The following is a 19,170-nucleotide window of genomic DNA, read 5'->3' as shown; positions in this document are numbered from 1 at the left end:
TTGTTTAATTGGATATTTCATTCACGAATTACACAATTCTACCATTGAATGATTTTTTCTTTTGATTTTATGCAGAAGAAGTTGATAGAGCCAGTCCAGGGTTGCAAGCTCCTAACACTCCCCGCCACACTCCCACGCATCAGGTTCCAGTCATGGTGGTGAACATGGAAGGCACAGCATCTGGTGGTACAGTGTGTGCTGCCCAGGAGCAGTCTCAGGCACTGTCGTCGGAGAGGCGCGTGCAGGGTGAGGGTCAGCTAGGGCTGCAAAGCAAGCCCTTGATTCTGCTGGAAGAGGAGAGCCATGACACGTCTACCCTAGAGTGGGAGTCTCCCAAGAAATCCCCTGCAGCTGTGGTGCGGCCCAAGGCCAAGGAAGGCTCCCTTGACCTTGTCTCGCCAATACTGGATGACAGTGAAGTTGCAGGCTCAGCCTCACCCCCTATATTTTTCAGGTATGACCATATCTCTGATTACGTCAAAGGGTCTAGCAAGTTAAGATGGTGAAAAGTACCCCAAGATATTTTGAAAAATAAAAAATTATGTGTTTCCCCAAAGTTTCCAGCCTTAAGTTGGAGTTGTTAAGGTTGAGTGTATAGAGCACTTGGCTTATGACTGTAGGGCCCTGGGTAGTAGTGAGCACTGCTGACACTGAAAACGAGTCCACTTTATTGCACTTCCACCCACTCAGCTGACAATAGGGTGGTTTCCTATTATTTTTTTATTGCCTAAATCGAAAGATTATTACTCCTGGAGTACGTATTTCACGCTTTTAGATTTTTAAATGACGATATCTATTTTTCGCGATTAAATGAAAAGTGAAAATTTTCTAGCGCGCGAAAACGCGACGCATAAGTAAGAATGTCGGAAAATCTCTCCATGTGACGTATTTCTGGTTCCCGCTGCCGCCTTGTGAGGTGACCTTGAGGCGAGTTGAGCGCTGATACGACGCAGGCTGCTAGCGGGTAGCTGAGTACCCTGCTGGCTGGTAGCGCTAGGCTGAAATAAGGATTATTAATACCTTATCAAATGAAGAAAACTTTCCGACCTTAGCCAGTTTTAATAAGTGATTATTAAGACATGTTTCCCTGAGCTCTGCGCCTCATGCATGCATTGGTAACCTCAGACGACGTATAACTCCTATCTTCTCGCATAGAAACTAGGTCCCTGTGACGTCACGTGGATGGCATCGCATGGGCGCCAACCTGGCCCTTTTCAAATGAGGATAAAAATGGACCATTGCCATTCGTCTAAACCGGTATTTCTAAAAGGAAATAATTTGTATATTATGAATACAGTAATGGTGGGTAACGAATAGCAATCAATGACTTTCGTTTTCTTTGATGAAGGAAACTACCCTATTAGAAATGCATTTCTCAGAATATACTTGGTAGTAGAATAAATACTCTATATTCAACCTTAGTTTGGCCCTTTTTATCTTTGGAACTCAAATTTTTACTGTGTAGGACTAATTTGCACTGAAAAGAACATCGGAGTGGCCACTCGCAGATAATGTTTGCCGCAAATAAATATATCCAGATGCAACCTGCAAATATTTAATTTAGGCACCCATACCTAATTCTGTGTTCAAATCCCAGGAAGAGCCTTCTAACATTCTCACAGTAAAATCATTGAAGTGCAAGGTGGTGCAAGACTGTGAACTGGCTCCTATACCCTGAATGTGTGAGTTATTAAAATTCCTGCAGCTTAGTTTGGAATGAGCTTCACCATCAATCTAACCAAACCAATTTAAGAATGAATGAAGACTTCTCCCAAGATTTGAATGCAGGATACCTCTGTCAGAAGCCAAGGACTACCCCTCATGGTACCATGCTTCCAAAATAATCATATAATTTCCTAAAATTATGAAAACTTTTTATGTTGATAGCCTGATCCACATATCCCTCATTAAAACTCTGCCACCTATCATTCATTTTCTTCCGAATAATAACATTGTAGTTTCATAGCATGAATGACCTCTGTAGTTTTGATTTTTTTTTAAATTTATCATTGTTTCAGATGCATCTTTTCTGTTATTGTTTGCCTCAGTTCCTAAGTATTTCTTCGACATAAGAGTACGGCATAGGTCTACTATCTGTATAATTTTTATTCACTGAATATTTTGAAGATTTAAAAGTTGGATTAAAATTTATTTATTACATTAATCTCTATGAATCACAATCTTTCCACGACAAGTAATTTAATTTATTCAATTACAGGAATCTAATATTTTCACCTGATGTACCCATACGCTTGGATTATCATGGAAAAAGGGTAGACATGACCCATGGCCCGTTGGCTGGTCTTTTAATGGGCCTTGGGCAGCTCAACTGCTCTGAGATAAGGTTGAAACGCCTTTCATACCGTCATGGGTAAGATGTACTTGGTTTATTTTCTTTGTGTCTATGGATATGAATACCTAGATATATATCTGTTTATCTGTTGGTTTCAATGTGAACCTTCTTGAAGTACTTACTTAACAACAATACATCTTTTCATATTGTTTAGTTGATCATTTCTCAATGTCATTTATATTAAAAATCATTACCCTCTACTCCTTTCTGCTAAATTAATGCTTAACCTCTTCATTTATTCTGAAGAAACCTCCTAGTTAACACGAATAGTCATATCCATCTATGGGTATAAAAGAGAATATCTGTTTGTCTGTCTGCTATGCATTTCCATATGACTGCACGGATTGCTACCAAAGGTAGTACATAGGTGTATCTCATGCTCCCAAACCCTGTAGTACTACTTTTGTTTGCATTGATTCGTCCTTTGTATTGTTTTCTCATTACCGATTGTTGCGAATAGTCATTCAACTTCTGCGCTTGGACATCGTGCCAGGTAGGCAGGCCTCTTGACACACTCAAAGAGAAAACATAGAAATCCCGCTATGTCATTACGAATTCCAAGTTTCCCACTTCTCTGGGTACTATCCTTCCCGAGCAATATAGGTTGCCTGATAGTTATAGAATAAATTATAATTATCAAGGGAAAATGATAACAGTTTATAGAAAAAGAATGCTTTCCAGTTGCTGATGGCATTTTTCCTGTCCAGTGATGAATATTTTCATCGTAAGTAATGACAGTAAAAATATCATGGATGTCCTCGTTATAAAATAATCAATTGAAATGAGATGATGGGCTAGGAATTCATACATATTAAGAGCTATCTAGAGTTTTTAACATTTATTTTATATTTTCTAGTGTTTTTAATAGTCTTTTTCTCCAAAAATTATTTTAGAGTCCATATAATTGAAAAATAAATTTTCTAATGTGAAATTCTCTTCATTGCAGCTTACTAGGTTTTGATAAATTACTTGGTTACATGCTGACTGAATGGTTGCAAGATATCAAGAGGAATCAACTGCCTAGTCTTTTAGGAGGTGTAGGACCCATGCACTCGTTAGTTCAACTCTGTAAGTAGTTCTCTCGGTTAAAAGGCATCCTAATTGGAAGGTTTAATTCATTGAGTAAGCAGTTATAATTGCATACAAAGATACCGTATATGTGTGAATATAGTCCCCCTTTTTTCCAAAAATGCCCGTGGTAAAAGTAAAGGGGGGGACAATATTCAAACGCATTTTTTTAGCTTTTCCTGAAACTGAAGCCTCAAAATTAGGGGGGGGGGGGGGACTATATTCAGAGAAATACGGCATTATGAATGGCATTCATAAAATATATCATTTAAATTATAAATCCAGTGAGATTTAATGGGTTAAATTGAGTATTTAGCCCTACACATGTCGCTGGTCAAAAAATATCACTCAAGTTTTTATCCCGGGGATAGAGAAAATAGTGTCAAGTATAAATTTGTGAGATAAGGTTGGTGAATTGGCAAGAGCATTGGCTTCCCTCCCAGTGAATCCAGGTTCAGATTCTGGAGGTGCTGTGGAGTTTTCAAATATTGCCTGATCCCTGCATGAGTGCTTTATAGAGGGCAGTTCAAGTACAGCACTCCATCCATCAGTTGTGATGTTAAGCTATGGTCCCTTTCGCATCTTTCATTAAGAGTAGGCTTGTGCTATCAATGGGTTTCCCTTTGTCCCTCCTAACCGATGGCACTAACGACCTCGGCTGTCGGTCGCCTTCTCCAAATACCAAGCCAGCATAAATTGCAATGTGTTGTCTATACTTAAGCCTAAACATTAATGCAGTCAGGAAGCAACTAATATTAAATTCAGGAAGCAACTAATTTTAATTTTTTTATTAAAAAAAACTGCTACATATTTCAATGTTAAAGGTAATCACAAAAACCATGTATGGTAAAAAAATGGCATCCTTGGCCAAAATCAATTTAATCCAACATTCAATGGAGGTGAGGGCCATGGGTTGTAAATACTCTCAATTTGCTTTCTCAATATGCCTCTATTTTGTATTCTGTGTTCATATTATCTTAGACGTGATAGTGAATTAATCTACAATACCCATGTTTGACTTGAAATTTAGTCCAGGGAATCCGTGATCTCTTCTGGATGCCAATAGAACAGTATCAGAAGGATGGCAGAATTGTCCGTGGGTTGCAGAGAGGTGCTAACTCCTTTACCACTTCAACTGCCATGGCTGCTCTTGAACTTACCAGTCGCCTAGTCAATGCTATTCAGGTACTTGTAGTTTTATTTATTCCAAAATAAATATACCTATGTGTGTAGTTAAACATTACTTCCTGTATATTTGATCCATATTCTTGGGAATTTCACACTCTGGTGACTATCCACTCAATGCACCCGTTGAAAATGCTTTTCTGATGACTCAATATCTTCACCTTATGTCAAGTATTTTGTCATTTCATGTTCGAGGTGTGGATCCAAGTACATGATAAGTGCTTTTGTAAAATCTTTGGCTGATTACTTCTCTTCATTTATTTCTTTCTTTGACCTTCATTTACTTCTTCTAATCAGGTTTAGTATAATGCTATGAACATTTTATGGATAACTTGAATTTTAATTGACTGAAAAATAATTTCAAAATAAAATTGAATCCTAAAAAATTAATTTGTGATCATGATTGAATTTGAATTCTTCTAATTACATATCATGATCAAATCCCTCATTATCAATAGACACCTTATCTTTTCTTTCTGATAAATCTTTACGCATGACTCCATACATGCCCAATTTTTTGTTATGTAGTGAAGAAATTGAACGTGATCAGCTATCAGATTTCTCTTATCTACTTGTGCAGTGTGGGCAATGAAATTATAATTTTATGTATATTTGAATTTTGTAATTTTTCTCCTTTGTTAATTATCATGAAAATTAATTAATGAATCAATCAAAATTACCTTTCCATATTTCCAGAGCACCGCAGAAACTGCCTATGATATGGTTTCACCTGGCCCTAGTGTGAGGAGGAGGCTCCCCGGGAGGAAAGATTGCCACAGGAGGTATCAACCAGCAGACATTAGGGAAGGCATGGCCAATGCATATCTTCTTGTCAAAGAGGCAAGTACCCAAGTTTTCTGTGGGGGAATTTAGATAAAGGTCAGGGAGAAACTTCAGAGGTAAAACTAAAAATTAAATCATATTTGTGCACGTGGAGTGTTGCTGCTTTCGAGTGGTGAGGTGTACGTTTTGTACTGTCGTAGATGGGCAGCATTACAGAGTGCCAATTTGGTGATATTTGATGTTATTTCACTGTGTACCTTGCTGCATTTTTTCATAAAATTCCTGTGTAATACATTGATTTTGATAAGGTGGTAAGGAAATAAAAAAAATTTGGACTTGAAATAAGGGAAAAGTAAGAAAAATTGAAAATGGGGAGTTAGTATGAACCTTGTGGTATAAATTATTGGTACTGGCCATTTTTCGTTTCTGATGATGATTCCTAACATTCTTATCAATGTGTGGAGTATAATTAGTTTTCTCATGAAATTTATTAGGGTTGTCTTGCACAATTTTTTCATATAAAAGCCACAGGCAAACGAGTTGATATCATAATAAGATAATCTTTCTCTTTACAGGGACTTGGTGATACTGCTCAAACAATTGTGAGAGTGGCTAGTGAGGAACATGAAAACAAAGGAGTGACTGGTGCAGTTGGTGGTGTTTTGAGGCAGATTCCTCCAACTGTAGTTCGCCCTCTAGTGTTAGCCTCGCAGGCTACATCAAATGTGCTTGGTGGAATGAGAAGCCAGCTTGTTCCAGATGCACGTCGTGAAGATGTGCAGAAGTGGAGACCAGATGATGAGAGCTTGTAGCATTTTCTATCTGGAATGTGATTGGTGAATGTATGGTTTGTGAATGAATGGAAACGATGATGAACTGTAAGTGAATGTTTGAAAACTGCTTATTGGCAAATGGTCAACCCACCCTACAATGTGTGATGTAATTTTTTAAATATATATATATATATGACTGCAGAGACTGTTCACATGCTTTCATACAATCTACTTTTATAGTTTTTTTTATGTTGTTTTGCCCTGTTAATAAATGTTCAAAGAGGCAGTGGCCAAATATATATCACTTATTGCTGTAAATGCAATGTTGCCTTTTGTCAAATTTTTAATATTGAAATTAAAACTATGATTGCTTTTAAAATTGATTTTCTTGGATTAATATGAGTTCCCTAGGCAACAGTATAAGGGTAACAGGTGGCATGAGGTAATTAAATTCATCAATGAAAGGAATTGGTCTCCCAGGCTTAGATCGAGAGTGTCTAATGAGTTCTAATGACCATAATTTTAGATGAACTCCCACAGCTGAATTCTCGATGATGGTATTTCACAACAAATCGCCATTCCTCGTAAATAGGTCCTACTGACGCAGTTTCCTCGCCCCTTGTTTCCATGTGTCCGTTGCTATCTTCGATACTTCTGGTTACGGAGACAGTTGCTATGTAAACGATGTAAACAAACTCACGCATGGCTACGCTAAGCGATTAGCTATTGTTTGATTGAAGCCATGAAGCCATTTCAAATTTAGCTTGTGCGAAGTAGTTACCTTCGAAATCATGTCAGTCGATGAGGGACGTCGTAGTACCCAAACAGAGCAGTTAGACATACCTTCAACACTCGGAGATGACGACGGAGGAAAAGAATTGGAGGGTGAAGAGGAGTTAGACACGTCTTCTAATGAAATTCCCGGTGCGGAGGAGGTGAAAGATGTCACCATAGTCAACATCACTATTGAACATTTGAAAGAAGTTGCATTTGAATCGGGTTTAATTCATTTAACCTGGCCTCTAGAAGGCCGAGCAGAAAGGTAGGTGATGAAAAGGGGAATTAACGATTATCCCTCGTCCTTCGTTTCATTCACGTTTATTTTTCCAAATCACAGTGACACGTTTCCAGAGTCTTATTGCTCCAACAACAACAAAGAGAAATTGCTTTTGTGGTATGCAGAAAATTTTAGGAGGCAGTATCATTTCGTGCATATCGAAAGGAAGCCATTACTCCTGGCAGTGGAAAATGAGTGTGGAGTACAGGTAGGCTCAATGTTTTTGATTAATATGACCCATGGCAATGATCACCCGATTTCCGAATTTCTGCTGAACATGGCGAAGTATTAAATTATACTTCTCCAGATCAGTGTTTTTCCCGAGGTAGTGAAGAGGGTTTACAGACAATGAAAGACATATTTCATATCATATAGTTTTATATAAAAATTCACAAGTCATCCAACATAAATTTGGCTTCGTACATACAAGTCGAGTGAAAAACCACTCATTATTATCCGTGATCTATTTATGAGGTAATATATCTGGCAGCCTCTTCGAGATTACGAAAACTTGAAATAAAAATTGCAACTTGAAAATATTTTCCATTTCTTTGGAAGCTTACTAGGCAGCCAAATTTAAGATTATATTCATAATCTCAGTGAATTGCGTAAAACTCACAGAGAACATAATGGAAGATCAATAAATTCACAAAGAATGGTGTATAAAATATCATAAATCTCTCAGTGGCCTGCCATCACACTTTTTCCTTCAAGGAATAATAGATAACACTTAGAAAGCTCAAGTCTTTTGTAGGGTTATTAAGGGAATGTAGCTTATGTACAACATGTATAAAATATAGCTCGTTTCAAAACATAGGAAGTATGCACAGTTACTTCTTACGAATATAGGAATGAGTAGACGTCACGCAGTGCTCGGTGATGTCCGGAGTATAGAACAGAAGCAGTAATCTACTGTTTCATTCATGGAAATTAGCAATTGTCATCAGCAACCATTTAAATACTAACTGCTTGTACATCTTTCTTTTTCACAGAAAATGGTGTGCACAGCAATACGACCAACAATGCTGCCTTATCCAGAGTTCTACACGTGGCAGGGTTGTGCCAATTTTGTGGCAGATCACATCACGTATAAGCCTCTAGAAAGATTCACTTCCATAGTAAGTACCACGAGCAATAAATACTCTATCTAAGTTTACCGAGGAATTTCCTTACCTTCACGGTAAGCTAAGTGCAATTTGCCGTCACGTTTAAAATAAAGACTACCACGGCGCCAGATGATAACAAATATATATGTATATATTGCATAGTAACCTTTTCGCCTCATGGACAAATTCGGCAATCACTAAAATTATCGAAATCTCACACAAGGTACTGATGAGAAATATGCTTCGCATACAACCCGTTTAAATGTCGCTCCATTAATTCCAGTAAGATGGCAGTGCAATCTACGAATGAAGACGCGATTTCCAGTACACGAAATTTGAATCACTTGAATGAAGTGTTACACTGAACGTAAATCTCGGAACAAGCACAGGGTCCACTAACAGTATTTGATAATTATTTTAAGCGAACATTTTAGTGATTGCGGTACATTGCTATGCAACGAAAAGTACGAGACTACAATGCCGAGCACAAATCCTTCAAATAATAATATGAGTAAACGAATTCAGACTTTTCTGTAGTGAGGGAGTGACTGAAAAATATTCTCCAACCGAGTGACAACACTTAGAAATGATGCCACTCATCCCCTGAGAGTCGAAGACTGTACTTAGTGTAAATTAGTCCGCCCACACACACATGAAAAAAACCTTTTTTTCTATTGGTGCGGAAAGGAAAGCGTAGGTCGACGAAGAGGTTTATCTTATTTTTCTTCCATTCTTCTTATTATATATAAAATGTAGAGGGGAACACACACGAAAACCTCCCAGCCGACCAACACGCAGCACAGACACCCAAACACACACACTGTTTTAGACATCACATCGGTTCATAGCATCCAAACACACACGCAAACACACTGGGGTCTCTCACAGATTTACGTGTGCTTTATCACACCGGGCGACTTGACTGACTTGGCCCTTCGGGCGGCGCACGCCCTCACGTTGTTCAGCAAGTAGCGGAACTGCAGGATCTGCAGTGCCGTCACACTGGGGTCCGAGCAACACTCCAGCCACCTGAGGAACTTCTCTCCGTGTTGAACCGCGACGGCCGCCGACGGCGGAGCGTCCTCCTCGTCCTCTTCCTCCTCGTCTTCGTCATCCTCGTCGCTGTGGTGGTCCCGCTTCTTGCCCCCTTCCCCATTGGTCGTCGTCACACTTTCGCCGATGCCCAGAGCCTTCAGCCCCACTGCGTCCGAAGCCTTGGTCGCGTCCACGGCGCCCTCCGTCGATCCGTCAAGCCGCGACCGTCCATAGACCGTCGGAGGAACGGCCGCAGCAGCCGCGGTTGGGTGGTAGGGTAAGGTGGCCAACCCGTACCGCTTGTACCACTTCCAGAACCACCCTCCACCGCCCCCGCCGATGCCGGTGAGGCCGGCGCCACCGACGGGCGCCGTCACCACGTCCTCCTCTTTGCGTTCCGGCGCCACGCTGTCCTTGCAGACTCCTCCGCCGGCAGCCACAGCCGCGGCGGCAGCGCTCTTGAACTGCTCGCTCAAGGAAAGGGCACCCACGTGCGCCGGCTGAGGGGTGTTGTTCTGGTGGGCGGGGAGGGTGTTTTGATGCGGCAGATGCGTCGCCGTTTGCTGGTGCTGCTGTTGTTGCTGCTGTTGTTGTTGCTGGCGGAACCAGAACCAGAGGGCCTCATCCAGTTCAGGATCCTTGTCACCTAGAAAAGATAGCGTCAAAGAGATGATCTTATTAATAAAAATTTTGGTCGAAGTGTACCAAAAAGTAGGTTAAAACACTAACTTAAGTTAATATGAATAGAGCAGAGCAAGCTCCAAAATAAACCCAGGTCCCAGTTGACATTCATAGATCACTGCCTGAATCATGCACATAAACAAAATCTTTCCACGCGGCATAAATATCAACGATAATTTGCGGCGTAACTGATATCAAATAAAATATTGACACATTTAAATATGATTTCAAGCCAAGTTAATATGTTAAATCATGAAGTAATACGACAGAGGTAGTAGTTACAACCGCGACAGCAGCCAATATGAGTTTCCAAAACATTACTCATCGGGAAGGAACATTCTTATCAACAGACTTAGTCAGCGTAGGAAGAGTAACGATATATATATTTGATATGACGGTGACTTGTACAACATCCTCCCATTCGCCACATATGACGAAGGGCATGTCAAGAATTTTCAGCTTACCAAGAGAGGACCGGCTTCGCTTCCTCGAGGGCCCGCCATCCCCGACCACAAGTCCGAGGGGGCTGGCGGCCAGCAGACCGCCGTTGTCCTCGTCCTTCTCATTCACCGCGAAGTTCCTCAGCTTGTCCTCGCTCTTGCACCATCCGCGAAGCGTGGACTCGGGCACCCCGATGTCCCTCGCCACTGACGCCTTGGACTCGCCATCGTTCACCCGCTGGATGGCGTCCAGCTTGTCCTGAACCGAGAGCTGTCGGATCTGGCGCTTGGGCGCCATCCTCTTGATGGACATATCGCCGCCGCCGCGGAGCCACGCCGACCGCGGCGACTCGCGGTTCACGAATTCAATTGCGGCGCGCACACGCGACTCCAGGGACCCTTCCAGTTTGCCCTCCCTTCTTTGCAACGATTCACCAGACGAAAGACACCCCTCTTCTCTCCCGACTCTCCTGGATTCTCTCACACCTCTTCTCTCGCTCTCTCCCACCAACACACTGCTGCTCTCTCCTCCCGTCCTTCGCCGCGGACGACTACACGGGGGAGGGTGGCTGGCTCCACCCACGGGCTCGCATTGGCGCGAAACGAGGTCCAATCAGCGGACGGCGACGGGCGGGCCGCGATCCTCTTCTTTTTCCACGCCGCGCGACACGCGAAGAGAGTTAGAAAAGCGGGTTGACTGAATTCCTTTGTGTTACGTACGCGTACGTATTTATGTTACGTACTCGTCCCGTTCGAATTGCGCTCGGACTTTTTTAACTTTTTTTTACCAAGCGGGAGGAAAGAGAGTGAGGAGTAGGGGGTGGAGAAGTAGTAATACTACCCCTACTTCTTCTTCCGCTCGCGTGGGGCCGATATGCAGGGGAAGAAGGGGGATTTATGAAGAGCGCGCTCGTCCGATAGAAGCGGCGACGCGTTTTCCCAAAACTTCCCTCGCTCGCGGAGTGAGTTGCGGGGTCTCGCGGAGAGAGCGCGCAGCGACCGTGAGCTTCGGCAGTCGAAGGGTCTCTGAAGGACTCTCCTTTCGTGTGTCTGTGTGTGTTCTCACGAGAAGGCAGGCAGGCAGGAGGAGGTCCCCCCGTTGTTCCTTTTGTCCCGATCAATAACCCCACTGGCCCACTGGCTCTGGTCCGTCCCTCGGCCGGCTCGCCTGGGTGGACACTGCCCCGCGGCAGAAGCGGTGGTGTGGCTAGGATTCGGGTGGGAGGGGGGTCGTGTCGGCGGCGGGGCGCGGAGGGTGCGGGTCGGTTACCACGGCAACGGGGGCGAGGGGGGGGTTTTTAGTGCGGGGGGCGGGCGGGTGGCGGTCGCGGCGGGCGGCAGCTGTGCCGGCGCTGAGTCGGCTCCAAACTTTTTTCCTAGCTCTCTCTCTCTGAGAAGGGGGGGTTGGTTGGCAGCAAATCCCCCCTCCTCCTCGCGTGCCACCCCCTTCGTCCACCTACCGCCGCCGCCGCCGGGAGATATACCGCTAACGACGACGATCCGAGAGAACCCCTTGAACATGCGCGCACCTCGCGTTGCGTGTCTTAGGCCCCGAATCGCACCGTCATTTTTTCTCGTCTTTTTTCGCCTTCCCGAGGGATTGTTACAGCGATAGCTCGAATTACTGCTTAAAGATGACTGTTATTGCAAACTTAACAGTTACTTAGGTGCAGTTTAGGTATACCGAGCAATTTAACCCCATTTATTAAAGTATGTTTTCTCTTTAACCATTTACTAAAATTCTTTTCTAATTAGCTAAGAATTTATTTTTGCTTTCAAATTAATTTTATTGCCTGTACATTTTTTTGAGCTTATTCAATTATAATTAAGAAATTACACTTGGTATTATTTAACTATTCGCCTTGATGTATATATTCATTAAATAGGTTAATAATATTGTGTATAATATATGAAGTCTCTTTTCAATCCATTCACCAAGAATGCAGTTCCACAAAGTCACTTCGGAATCAAGTCAGTTTAAATGTTTATTTATTTATTCGCCAAAATTCAAACAAGGTAAGATGCATTTCCTGTATGTCCGTTTACTTGACTACTTACTCTTTAATGATAAGAACGTTATTGATAGTTACACCAAGAACATTTTCTTGGAACCATTTCCTCCAAAGGCTTTACAATAATTGTTATTTCAGGATGTTTGTGGGCTTGTAACAACATGATTTAAGTGCAAATCATTCGGAGACTTATTTTCTTGGAAAGACGCCCCGGATTTCATCCACCGTCATACTTACGCTGCGCTCGTGATGAACATAAACCCCACTTCCCTTTCGGTCTATCCTTTTTTTGTCCGCTCGTTTTTTTTTCACGTGAATTATCCCCCTTTCTATCGAAAAAAATAAGGGAAGGTTCTCCCGAAGGGCGGCGACAATCGGGAGAACCCCACGGAACGTTTTCACCGATAGTTTTTTGGCTCGCTTCAGTTCCGCTATTTTTCCGTCGGGAGGAGGTTGGGCGAATGGAGTGAGGTAAGAGGTGGATCCAATGCCGCGGCGAAGGCGGGTTGGGTGATGCATTTTGTTGGACGCCGGAAATGTTTTGTTATTTAAGGAGTTTCCGCCGTGACTGTGGAATGGAAAACGTACTTGTTTATGACATATTCTTTGTATTTACAACGAATTGATGTCGCTTCAAAATACTGCGTTCACTAGTGACATCCTCATATTTCACATATGAGTATGAGTTCGTTTGCGTACCGTACAGGCTTTTAACATTAAAATCAATCAATTGAAACTGATATCAGTATGAGTCGACTGCAGTGCTATTTTCAAACGTTATATATTATTTGAACTCTACGTACAGAATTAATATGTTATTAAATAATAAATTTGTATGATTCGATGCCCAGGTTTCGTTTTTATCATTAAGTTAGGATGCACCTAAAAAAAGGGTTTTTATCTAAAAGATAATATACATGCCAGTTCCTGTTCAATTTTTAATGCAAAAAATACAGGCATCGCCAATAGAGCGGGAAGATGGAGAATATTTTGGATTTGAAAAGTAATTTCCTTTGAATTGACTTTGAAAGCCCATTTTTTAAAGGCAGTCGGCAGAGCGCAATATCCATATCTCCGTGAAGTCGTCATTTACTTAGTTTTTCAGATGAAAACATTTTTCTTTCGACGTCCGAACCGGTAAGATCCCTCTAAGGCCTCTGTTTCCCTGGAGACAATGATGCGATTCCTAACCCGCATCCCGAGAAATCCGTGGCACTCATTGTCGGCGCGCGGCGTTTGCAGGGGAAGGATTGAGCTTATACTTGACGGAAACCGAAATCCGCGCGTTTTCAATGAATGGGCATTGCAGGGCGAGGGAGGGAGGGAGGGATTGCGCAGTACATTTCGCCCTCAGACGCAGAGTCGCTCTTCGGAGGGGACGAAAGTCTCCAACCGCCCCTCCCGCAAGTATATCCCCCAAAAGCTTTCCCTTTCACCCTAACTCCTCCGTGTTTTTTTCCTCCTTCCTCCTCCCTCCCTGTCCTGAACTCTTCTATTCTCCCAACCCCCCTTTCCTCTTCAAAGCTCTTCCCTCCAACCCTCTCATTCGCATCGTAAAGATAACTGATTTACAGTTAAATTTTACTTTTTGGGATATTTCTCTCGTAATCGTTGGATTTAAAACAATAATAGTTCCTGCAATATCCTCAATGCCACACATTCAACCAAATTGGGTTTCATTTCGTGAAATGCCTTTCATTTTGAAAAGTTTAAATTACTATGTACGTTCCACAATGAATATTAATTGTATCTAACCATGGTTTCGATACTTGTTTCATAATCCAGATGTAGATAGATTCTTTTATCATAGTGCCTTGATAATGGTGTGAGTAACGGTAAGTAAGCAATGGTCGGTGTCAATATACAATATATATTGTGTAGAACGTACAAGTAATTTTTATGTCCCTCTGTCGTCGCTGCACAATATGAATTCGTGAACCTTACACAGTGCCTCACATTCATTCCTTAAAATATTTACTTGTGTAAAAATTGATGGGAATGGAAACGATGGAAACGTGCGAAAAATTTAATTTAGTGAATCATCGACTCTTATCTCTTGACTCTCCATTTTTAATTCAACCTAAATTTGATTTCTTCTTGTTTTCTGGGCTTTGTGATTGCTCTCGAACTGCGGTCCCCCACCCTTTTGGGAGTTAATTCGCGTTCATGCCTTTGCAATAATGGCATTAAAATTCTATGTGGCCAAACTCAAGAAAATTAATTGAACCGTAGGTGCATTAGCAAGTCTAAATTATATTCAAACATTTATTTAGTTACAACCGATCCGCCTGAGATATCCTCATGTAAATTTACCGCCACATTATATAATCTCTCAATCTCCGGTAACTGGACACTTGTGCTAGAAGTGTCATTAGATCTAAAATTAAATGAGTGTAATGCCGAAAATTAACCGAGCAGCGTTCATTTTGGATGCCCATTCACGTTATCAATTCGATAGAATGTGGTGGATATTTTTCTTGGGGGGGTCCCCAATCATCTACATATTTGTGCGCCTCAGTAGGCGTCTGGGAGGGGGTTAGAACACCATCCGTCAGCAATAATAAGAAGAAGAAAAGGAAAAAAACAATAGAAAAGGAAATGAGTGTGTTAAGTCGCATCTTTCATTTAAAGAAATGCTTTATTGTTCGGGTGGAAAAACTAATTCTGAAGTATCCGTTTGGAAAAATATGCATACTGATTTCTAGTTTCTGATAGAGATTGCAATCGAGTACTAAGAAGAAAAAAGACAAAATACAATCGAAAAGGATATGCGCATGATAATTACCACCTTGCATTTCAAGGCATCCCCTGTTGTTCGGGTGGAGAAACGAATTCCTTTAGTATCCGTCCGGGAAAAGATGTATCTTAATTTCTCGTTCTTGTCGTACCTAGAAATATAGTGTGTGCAATAGTGTACTATTTAATTTTATTTTAATTATTTAGTTCCACTCCACCGGAAACAGGAAAATTTGAATTTTTACATCGCGGGTTCATAACATTTAACAATTAACTTACAAGAAGCTCTATTGCAAAAATCCAACAGCGTTGCAAATGTAAAGGAGTACATGTAAGTTGTAGCTGAGATCTACATTTTTTCGGTACTCTTATCTGGTCGCCGTCCACCCCCTTACCAACACCGTCCAGCTCCTCCATCTCCTCCCTTTTCCCCACCTCAACCTCCTCCCTCTTCTCGCAGTATTCCTCCCTATCTCGTTCGCGTCGTAGTCCACTCCGGCGGCGCGGCACTCCCTTCACTCCCACTTTGGCAAGTTTTCGTCGTGCTATAGGGAAGGAGCAGAGCCAGGCAGCGTGATGCGGGGGTTGAATGCTTCCCCATCGCGAGTGAGAGGGGGGCGGGGGCGGAGGAGGCTAAAGGGAAGGCAGTAAGAGAAGGGAAGGAGGGAAGAGAGTATAGAGAGAGAGAGAGACCCCGACTCCGCAAGGTTTCCTCCTCTCCCGCGTTTCTGCGGAAATTGCGATCCCTCGGGGGGTGGCGGAGGCAGTGAGGCGGGCGAGCGAGCGAAGGGACGCCGCGGCGGCCCTTTCGGAAAGGGGGGTAGGGTGGTGTTCTCTGTGTGGCGCGGCGTGTGTGCAGGGCGGGGACGGAACCGGAGGGGCCCCGGGGGCGGAGAGGGGCGGGGGGAGGAGGCCGAAACCTCGCCAACTAGCCCCTCCGCCTTCTCCGTGCCGCCGCCGCCAAACCCTCATCGATGGCCTGCCTCTTTTTTTCCTCCGCTCCCACCCCCGGAGGCCCTCCTCCCTCTCGCTCCCACGTCCCTCGCTGCCTCCTCCTCACCAACACAGACGCGCTACATTCGCCTCGCTCTTCTCTTGCCTCTCCTTCCACACGCCACCCCGCGGCGACGCGGACCCAAAACCGACCCTCCCCCTCCCCCCCGTCCGCCCCCGATGCCGCCGCCGTCGCGGCTGTGCCCCCCCTTTCCTTCCCCCCGCCCCCCTTCACGACGCTATCCTCCGTCCCCTCCCCCCCCGCCCCCTCTCATTCCTTCCTCGCGTTTCCGTTCGGCGGATGTTCGGCCGCCCCTTTGCCGCGCGCTCTCGCTGCTAGTCTCTCCTGCCCTCTCTGTCCTCTTCTCTCTCTCTCCCTCTGGCTCGCTTCTGTGTGCCCAGCCCCGAACCTTCTCCCCCTTCCCCCTGTCTTCTACGTCTTCCATCCACGCAAGAGGCCAGGGCTTCGAGTCTCGGAAGAGAATCTTTGTTTACTTCCGAGGAGGAGTTGTAATTTGATGAATGACAAAGGAATCTTCAAATCTTTCCCTTTCATCGTCATCATTGGTCAACAATCCAAATCCATGTATCCTTGACACAGCTCTCCACTCAATTCTCCTGCCAGCTAATACTTTCACACTTCTTCCCCTTCTCGTCTTTTGCGCCTTCCATGCACGAGAGAGGCTTGGACTTCGAGCCTCAGAAGAGAAGCTTTGTTTACTTCCGAGGAGGAGTTGTAATTTTACGAATGACAATGAAATCTCCAAATCAGTGGCGGCTTGCCCATAAGGACTCTCGGACGCCGCCCCTCCCAAATATTTGAAAAAGTAAAAAAAATAAATATCCATAAATTTATAATTAAACATCTAATTAATCAAAGTGTTTTTTCAGCCCCATACATCGAAAGTATTGGAAAAACACGAAAAGAAATGGCGCGAGAAGTTCGTATTGGTAGCCGTGGGGCGCTGGCCAGAACGTCCCAATCCATCCCCATGCAGTTATATGGAGAGTGGTAGTGGTGGGGGCCGCTGGTGCTATGACGCGTCTAACGTTGTGTCTTATGGAGGTCTTGGGACGTCGTCCGAGAATGCGCAGAGCGACGTGTGAGTTGACATCGCCGCGCAGGCCGGCGGGCGTATAAACTGGCGTCTACTTGGTGCTGCCACAGAAAAGGGACGTACGGAATCAGAATGGTCACTGTACTGGGTGTAGTTATACGATTTTAATTTTTAATTACTGGTAGGTATTGCTACAGAGAATAAATTATCTCATTATGCTTGCGTTTGTGGGTGTTTGAATTCCGGAACACATAAAATCCAACCAGTTAAAGGCCGTATTGACGTAGGAAAACTATTCTCGAGTATTTGCCACAGTTGTGTTATGATTACGAATTTCAAGAACCTTGGGGAAACTAATGATATAATGTTTAGGCCTGAGCAATGTATTCATATCTTCCCGATGATTAGAAATGCGGTACCTATTTTTCAGATAAATTTATCAAAAGACCTGCAGTATAAGGAAAAATCAGTTAACATTCCCCACTGATTTATAATTTAAGAAATAGGTGCGTGCGTGATAGGGTGAAGGATTAAACATGATTTAACCCGTAAAACGTGACTTTAAATAGAGTCATTCAATGAATGTCAAGAAGTTTCGCGTACAATGCACCTTTTGTGTGTAGGTTCATCATTTTTCTAGCCGTCCTTGTTGTATTAGTTCATGTTCACCTAATTCCTCAGCGGCAGAGCGGTAGCTGTCTGACGGAAAATATCCACTTGGGTCTGATTTAAGTGGCTTCGAAGAGTTCATATCAGTGCGGAGATCCTTACAGCTCCTATCTGTGGTTCAGAGCCGTCTTCTTTTACGATCTAGAATTTATTTTCTATTATATCATGGCAATGATTTCGAGGACATGGTTATTCCAAGTACGACCCGTTGGCGTTTCGTGTGTTTGCCACATATGAATCTTAGACTCAAGGGGATGGTGCGTGACGTCTTTTGTTTGCTTGAGTGCCTTTGCTGACCTTAAATTCGTCCCTCAGCTGAATCATCATTAGTGGACCACGACTTCTATCTCCCTTGAGTCTTCCTTATAGTAAGGAGAAAGAACGGAGTGAAATGAGTTCAGACATCATTTTTGAGGAGTTAACTGTGCTTAATTGCCGATTAAGAAGTTTCTTAGTGCTGTGTGTACATTCAAGAAGACAATTTTAATTAATCAACAGTGCTCGTTTTTGGTTTAGGGAAGTATAGGGAAAAATTGTCCCAATTCTGTGTCCAGGCACCTTGTTCTTTTTGGTCGTATTTTTCGTCGGCTCATTTTGTGTCGTCCCTTGTTTATTTATAGACTAGTGCCCTTACCATGTGTTCAATCGGAAAGAAATTGTTGTCCGGCGCTGATTTCAACGAACGTGTAATTGATCACTTTGCTGGACAAAAGGAAAGAAGGATGGACTTGTGCAATATAACTAAAGGCACGTGAGTATTTCAGATTTTGTTAAAAATGTGTGAGAAATATTTAATTATTGATTTTAAATCATACTGTATTCAAGAAGCAACGCGAACACCGCAATCAAAGTTTACATCTGCAATAGCAAAGCGCGCGCATTCTAGTAGTGTTTGTTGCCTAGTGGAAGTCAGTGACACTCCCCTCCCTCCTCAGGTGTTACAAGTGTCATTGCTACCTAAATCATTGCAAATGTTGTATAGATTTGACAAATAACGCATTATGATTGCAAAACGAGCAACAGAAGTGTATTGCGGGCATATCCGCACGAAGAATGTAGACGCTAAAACCTAAAGTTACGTATTTTCGTTTGTATTTGCAAAATATCGCAGCAAATATATTTTTATTCTTCAAGATCATTGATCAGTATCATCGAGAGTCCGGACTAAGCCGATCCGTATGACCGAGAGTCTACTGCATTTAGTATTTATTAATTAAGCTT

At 43.0% G+C, this 19,170-nt stretch overlaps 3 protein-coding genes across 4 annotated transcripts in view; 2 read left to right on the top strand and 1 right to left on the bottom strand.

Moving 5' to 3' along the window:
• The window catches only part of LOC124167906 (autophagy-related protein 2 homolog B), a 54,074-nt gene extending 47,533 nt beyond the window's left edge, over positions 1-6,541 (top strand). For both annotated transcript variants that reach the window (XM_046545974.1, XM_046545973.1), the window contains exons 33-38: positions 76-454; positions 2,219-2,371; positions 3,300-3,421; positions 4,452-4,606; positions 5,303-5,446; positions 5,965-6,541. In XM_046545974.1, the coding sequence (XP_046401930.1) occupies positions 76-454; positions 2,219-2,371; positions 3,300-3,421; positions 4,452-4,606; positions 5,303-5,446; positions 5,965-6,201 (1,190 nt within the window). In that variant the 3' untranslated portion in view covers positions 6,202-6,541. The remainder of the gene's footprint in view (positions 1-75; positions 455-2,218; positions 2,372-3,299; positions 3,422-4,451; positions 4,607-5,302; positions 5,447-5,964) is intronic.
• A 342-nt stretch (positions 6,542-6,883) lies between these two features.
• LOC124167907 (dynein regulatory complex subunit 7) overlaps positions 6,884-19,170 on the top strand; it is a 306,013-nt gene continuing 293,726 nt past the window's right edge. The window contains exons 1-3 of the mRNA XM_046545975.1: positions 6,884-7,204; positions 7,280-7,427; positions 8,212-8,337. Of these exons, the coding sequence (XP_046401931.1) occupies positions 6,954-7,204; positions 7,280-7,427; positions 8,212-8,337 (525 nt within the window). The 5' untranslated portion in view covers positions 6,884-6,953. The remainder of the gene's footprint in view (positions 7,205-7,279; positions 7,428-8,211; positions 8,338-19,170) is intronic.
• Positions 8,507-11,609, bottom strand: LOC124167909 (inner nuclear membrane protein Man1-like). Its single transcript, XM_046545976.1, has 2 exons — positions 10,506-11,609; positions 8,507-10,006 (listed from the first exon to the last, which is right to left on the bottom strand). The coding sequence occupies exons 1-2, from the start codon at positions 10,792-10,794 to the stop codon at positions 9,216-9,218; spliced, it is 1,080 nt and encodes a 359-aa protein (XP_046401932.1). The 5' UTR covers positions 10,795-11,609; the 3' UTR covers positions 8,507-9,215.

This window comes from Ischnura elegans, chromosome 11 (genome assembly GCF_921293095.1).
Source record: "Ischnura elegans chromosome 11, ioIscEleg1.1, whole genome shotgun sequence".
NCBI classification, from domain to species: domain Eukaryota; kingdom Metazoa; phylum Arthropoda; class Insecta; order Odonata; family Coenagrionidae; genus Ischnura; species Ischnura elegans.
Note: the sequence above shows the minus strand (reverse complement) of the source record. Positions and strands in the feature narration are given on the sequence as shown.

Excerpts from the sequence above, each read along its gene's own strand:
- LOC124167909 (XM_046545976.1), bottom strand. The coding sequence starts at position 10,794 with ATGTCCATCAAGAGGATGGCGCCCAAGCGCCAGATCCGACAGCTCTCG. Across the intron at positions 10,007-10,505 it reads GCGAAGCCGGTCCTCTCTTG|GTGACAAGGATCCTGAACTG; the intron begins GTAAGCTGAAAA and ends TATCTTTTCTAG.